At 35.3% G+C, this 6,518-nt stretch overlaps 1 protein-coding gene across 1 annotated transcript in view; it reads right to left on the reverse strand.

Annotated features, from left to right (window-relative positions):
- The window catches only part of Pacrg (parkin coregulated), a 539,156-nt gene extending 532,653 nt beyond the window's left edge, over positions 1–6,503 (reverse strand). The window contains exon 1 of the mRNA XM_004639430.2: positions 6,121–6,503. Coding sequence (XP_004639487.1) covers positions 6,121–6,276 — 156 coding nt within the window. The 5' untranslated portion in view covers positions 6,277–6,503. The remainder of the gene's footprint in view (positions 1–6,120) is intronic.
- Between the last annotated feature and the right edge of the window lie 15 nt (positions 6,504–6,518).

Below are 6,518 nucleotides of genomic sequence, written 5' to 3' on the forward strand. Positions count from 1 at the left end.
ATATATATAATTACCAATGTAGTCTTATGCTAAATCCAATTCATCAAGATAAATTTTAATATCATGTACTTGACCCTCACAGAAATCTCTCATGGACAAAATTTTCTACTGTGTTTTCTGTAAGAAGTGAAAACATATAGTGTGTTGCATGTATTTAAAATGCTGCATGATAAATTTCTCTGAGAATTCATGGTAGAGAAAGCTTCAATTCCCTATAGGATGGACAGGCTTCTTTTGTGATAAAGAGAAGTATAAAATGCTCTCCTTTCAACATCAGATATCAAGAAGCTCAGAATTAAATCTGAACATCAATCAATGAATATACTGACCCTCATAAATGACAAAATCAATTCTCCTATTCTTCAGCCTAGACTTTTTACTTTCACTGTATTTTATTTCATTATTTCACTATTATTTGCCCTATTTTGTTTCTGATCACTCCAATTTGATTTCAAAGTCTTGTAACTTAATGTCTATGTACTTCATTGTGAATCAGTTGAAATTGGTTGAGGGACACATTTTAAATAAATATATAAATACTATGTTTGACGCAATCATTTTATCTTCACAATGTATGCATTTTTAAAAGAGAGAGGTAAAAATCATTATAGGGAATGAAAAAGAAACACAGAGTGGAAAAAACTACTTGTAATACATGTATTTGACTAATGCCACATATTATTTCAAATAGAATATGAAAAAGTACCACACATAAATATGTCAAATCTAAGATAAAAAGCTAAAATACAGAAAGATACTTTATTGAAGAGCATATTCAAATATGCTTATTATATGAATTACTGCAAAATCAGCAAATATATAAGAATGTCTCAAACCTCATTAGTCACAATAAAAATTCATATGATATCCACAAGGTAGTAACGTCATATACTCATTGGAGTACTTAAAATACCAAACAAGCAAAATAATATTGGTGATACAATAGTGTAAGTAGCACTCTCATGTAAAGCCAGATAAAATTTGAATTTGAAAAATCAATTTTATATTTACTAAGAGCCCATTATATGCATAACTTGGGGCCCTACAATTCTATTTCTAACATACATATTCTCAGACATTTATATCTGTGCCCTCAGAACACTGTTTATAACAGTCCTAAATCAGAAATCACACAAATAGTCATTAGGGAGGAACAAACATATTGGTACACTCACATATAAAAATGCAGTTCAGAAATAAGATAACAGGTTATTTACAAGTACAAATATATGCAATAATGTGGGAGAATCTCATAAACATCATTTTGATGAAAGAAACAGGACAAAAAAAAATAACTGAACTTGTAGCTAGAAAGCAGGATAAAGTGAGCCGAGTGGGTGAACAGGGCGGAGAACGACAGATAGAGGTTCTATGGTGTTGGTATGTCCTGATTAGGATGCTGGTGGACACAAGTTTGACTTCACAACCATGATTCACTTAGTATACAAGCATTTTATGTATCTATATAACGCATCAGATAAAGTGTTAAAAATGTTTTCAAGTAAGGACAATTCTCACCCAAAATTCTCACATTTTACTTTATAAATGTTTTCAAGTAAGGACAATTCTCACAAGAAAAACACAAGAACTCTAGGTTCCTTTCCCCATTCTGGCATTTATGATAATATAAAAATGTCCTAGATGTATATGGTAAGTGGAAAACACAGTCTGCCTGTCTTTTCATAGGATTGGCTGTATATTAAAGTTCTGACATATGATATTAATTATCAATTTACTACTTTGATATAGATATATAGCACTGATGAATCATTTAATTTCAGTAGAATTCCTAAATTAAATATAAAGGAGCACGCAACTTTCTGGCCATTTGGGAAGATAAAATTCCTACTTTACTTCCTAAATCAAAATGATTTAAAGTGAAAGCAACCCTTTTAACAGAAACACTGAAATTATGAGACTAGGGAAATGAAGACTAATGTTTTCCTCATAAAAACAGAGAGGGTAAAGCTTTCCTGAGCCAAACCAGTCTAACTTCTTACAATGAACACATATAACTTTTATAAAACAATGAAACTATTGTATAACTATCTGTAAATTATTTGCATTTTGAAATTTAATATTTATGCAACATCATTTGCATTTAGCCTCCAAGGTGTTATTTAACTAATTACAGTAGAACACAAGTCATTCAACAATTTATTTGACCAAAACAAGAAAAACAGCACATGATAAGTTCCAGAAATTTTTCCAGAGCTAGAGATGCAACAGTTAAATTCCCAGGATTCAAGAAGTTTACTTTCTAGAAGAAAACACAGGTTCAATTAAATATCAGAGAAGAAAGATGGGAGTCCTGGAGCATGAGTGGTGGGGATTATTAGGATGCTGAAATTGTAATAGGGTGTTTCTGTAGGACTCCCTGAAAAATAGTTTTTTTAAACAGACATTTGAAGCATCAAGAGATGGTGATGCAAGGCTTTCAGGCTGGGAGGACTGGAAGGGTAAATCAGAGGTAGCCACGTGATATAATAAGGAACATCAAGGAAGACACCATGGGTGGTACTGGACAAGTGATGGAGAAAGTTCTAATATGCATATCTAAAAACAGTAGCCAAATCACTTCAGGTCTTCAGGACAGTAAGAATTTGAGTTTTTATTTTGAGTGAAAGGAGCCATCTAAGGGTCTGAAGCAAGGAATGCCATGATCTAGCAGAAATTGGATATTTCGGGTGCTAAACTGGCATGAGTGGTCAAAAAAATTACAAACTATAAGTGAGATACTGCAACCAGAAAAAGGCAGATGATAAGAAGAAAGGGTTGAACTGCTTTTCTTCATTCACTAAATGTTTACTAAGTACAGTTGGTTCCAGCTAAAATATAAATATGAACCAGAAATAGATTTTTGTTCTCTTCAGATGGAGAAAAAATATAAGCAAAAATAAGCATAATACAAAACAAAGGACAGTGACAAAAAGGTAACTTTCCATCTTGGGTTATAGAGAGCAGAATTAAGGAAGTCTTCTCAAAGTATCTGGTGTTTTGCTGGACACAAAAATACAAGATTCTTCACAGCATGTGTGCTTTCTCTTACTGTTAAATTAGCACTTAGAATGGTGCTTGGCACATAGCCAGTGATCAGTACATATTTGCTACCTAATGATAGAATAAATGTGTTTATACAAATAAAAATGTCATTCAAGTAGAGGAAACTAAGAAAATCATAAACAGGAAGATTTATAGTTTGTTTCCTGGGTTTAGGTTGGCCAAAGAAAACAAGAACAGTGGAAGGTGAAATTAAAAACATAGACTAGATTAGATTGGAGAAGGCTCTGCTGGCACCATGGCAGAATTATTATTTTTTATGAGTTGCAGAGTTTAAAAAACTTTGAATAGTGATGACTGCAACTTTGTAGAGGAAAAATGAATGTAATAGTAATGATGATAGGTTGGTGAGTAGAGTCTAGAGATTCGTTTGGATATTATACACACCTAAAAAAATTAATAAGGCTCTGTATCATATTTTTGTCACTTGGTTCCTTTCCCTGGATTGAATAAATATTTGCAAGCCTAATCATAGGTTTGTACTATTTGTACTAAGATCATTTTACTTTTCCTCTCCTTTTCTACACTTACGATATAGCATATTTAGCATTGTTGGCAGGCACTTCTGATTATTCCCAATGCCCCTACTTCCCTTTACTACAAGAATAAAACACTCTGCTCTAACTAGACACAGAACTGTTAGTTACAGACTACGTTCCTGGCTGTTCTGGGAACCGGTTGTGGCCATAACCTAAGTTTTGGCAATAGATTCAAGCAGAAGTGATAAGGGAAACTTCTGGGATATGCCTTCACAATGAAGCTGTGCTCATGTGCTCTCTCTCTCTGTCTCTCTGTCTCTGTCTGTCTCTCTGTCTCTGTCTGTCTCTCTGTCTCTGTCTCTGTCTCTCTCTCTCTCTTGTCTCTGTCTGTCTGTCTGTCTGTCTGTCTTTCTCTCCTTTCAAACTGAGGAAGGCGCTCGTGCCACTGACCTATCTTACCTCCTTCTTGCAGGATACTGATTTTTCTCTCCCCCTGCCTAAAGTAGATATTGGAGATTATGCGGGATTGGAACTACATAGCTTTTGTAGTCCTTTTCCATGTAAGACAGGTATGAGGTAGGGGCTATCAGAGGAAAATAGACAAAACTCTCAAATTATGTATTGCCTTTCATTCTATATAGGAAAACTTTTTTTTCTTTTTTTGTTTTGCAAAACTGGGGATTGAACTTGGGCCCTTGTGCTTGCCAGGGAAGTACTTATTCCATTGAGCCATCTTCCAGGCCCCTAGGAAAACATTATAACAACATGAATTTAAATTATTATTCACTAATTCCAGGGCTTTCATGATTACTTATTTTTATACAAAAGGCAGGGCTGCAGATGTAGCTCCGTGGTAGAGTGCTTGCTTAGCATGCACAAGACCTTTGGTTCAATCATCAGCACAAGGGAGGTGGAGGCCCTTAAAATTAAAAAATAATAATAAAAAAAAGGCAACAAAGTTTTATGAAGTGAACCATGTCTAAAAAACATTTATAGTTGGGATTTCAAAAACTATCTGTTTATGTTCATCATTATTTTGCAAATAATTTGCTTAAATAAGAATTTCTACTTTCAGTCTGTCAGACCAAATCTGTTGATAAACAATTTTGTTTATTTGTACCCTTACAGTATTGTCAATGAAATATCTTGAATTTGTATATATCTTAGGGTATATTTCTATATGTTCTAAGTGAACAGGTTTGAAATGATAGATTTAAAATGAGAAAGGCTGCAACTACCATAAGCAGTAATTTTTAATTTACCTGTAGATATTTTAAGTAGTTTGGCATGAAACTTATTTTGGTACTGGGGACTGTATTCAGGACCTTGCGATTGCCAAGCAGGTGCTTATACCACTGAGCTACCACTCCAGCCCCCAATTGTTTGGTTTTTTGTTTTTGAGGGGAACTGGCTCAGGCTGCCTTAAAGGTGAGTCTGGTAAGGCATGTGGAGCTGGGGGTTGTACTGTGGTCCCCTGTGCCTGACTACATTTGCATGAGCAGGCACTTAAACAACTGAGCTCACCTGGAGGCCCTCCAGCCCCATAAATTAAATACTGTAAATTAACGACACAGGCAAAATACACGTAGTAAATTCTGGACTAGGTAATCTTCATTCACAGATTTTTTTTTTTAGAATATGGGTTAGGAAGAGAGTATTTTTAGATTTGAAACATACAAATAAAAAATAATACTGTGCTGGAAAAGAACACTATTCATTGAACAAAATAAATAGTGATATAATAAGTCAAATCATCCTAAGGTGTAAATGATACAAATTTGAAAGCTGCATTTGTTATTCCAGGTCTCATTCCCAGACAGGTGCCAGTGCAGTACAACATCTGGCTTGGTGCATCAGATTCAAAGCTATTTAACAAATAGTAAGGTTTGAAAAATATTATGCATATAGCCATTTGTTGTGAAATGAAATTTTTTTTTCCTAATGGCAATGAGAATATTTTATTTTTGTCATCTAAATAATGAACTCTGAGTTGTCTAGAGATTTAGGTCTAGACATACTAGAGCTAAAGCTTAGATTATTTGAAATGTACTTTAAAACAATTCAGGAAACAGGCAGCACATTGTTTCCTTCAGTACACTAACAGGCTGAAATCCTTTTATAAAAATGTTATGGAAATTCTAAGACATTCTAAAATGTCCTAGTACAATAAACTTATTATTGTAGATTATTTAATGAGTTTGTGGTAATTTCTTTTTTAATCAACTCATGTTAATTTCATGCAAGAGGCTGCTGAGAACTATTTTATAAGACTTCTGCTGGGATAGTTTGGGCATCCATAAGGAAAGAGAATCTTTTTTTCCTCATGTAAATACCTTCAGAGTAATCTAGAAATCATAGGTTGTCAGGAAGACGGTTATAAATGGGTAGGGAATATTTCTTGCCCAAGCGGCTTTCTAATTGAGGCTGACCATACAAGTCTGTTAGTGGCCAAGAGACATGGCCACTTTTGGCAAACATTACCCGGGACATGGGCTTGGAATTCATTCTAGAACTGGTCAACTCTACAATTTCGTGTCCCCTGATTTGTAGCGAGTGCTTTCAATTGAAGAAGATCACTTACGACTGAATTTTTCATCATAGCTTTGACTGTGAAGCCCTCAGAAACCAAGGAGTGAGGCTGGTGCACGAGGAGTGGCTGTTGTGCCAGCAGTTTGGTCCTCTTCGGCGTCTTGTCTGGGCATTTGTTTAAGCTGAGGGTCTCTTTTTCTGCCACCATCTTCCTACAAAATGTCTTGTTCTCATAAAAAGTGTAGTAAAACAGTTCAGTGGGCTTTACGGATGTGAGCAGGAGGTCGGGAAAAAAATGTAAAACAGCGCCTTACTGGTAGCAATTCGACCCCTCCTAGTGCTCAGCTTGATCCAGATGTTTGGCAGCTCCTAGGTGAAGGGTTTGGGGTGGGGACGGGAGAGAGGAGCGGGGGGGGGGGACCGTCTCTAGAGCCGCTGCACTCCTAAACC

Source organism: Octodon degus, unplaced genomic scaffold, assembly GCF_000260255.1.
Source record: "Octodon degus isolate 3935 unplaced genomic scaffold, OctDeg1.0 scaffold00112, whole genome shotgun sequence".
NCBI lineage: Eukaryota > Metazoa > Chordata > Mammalia > Rodentia > Octodontidae > Octodon > Octodon degus.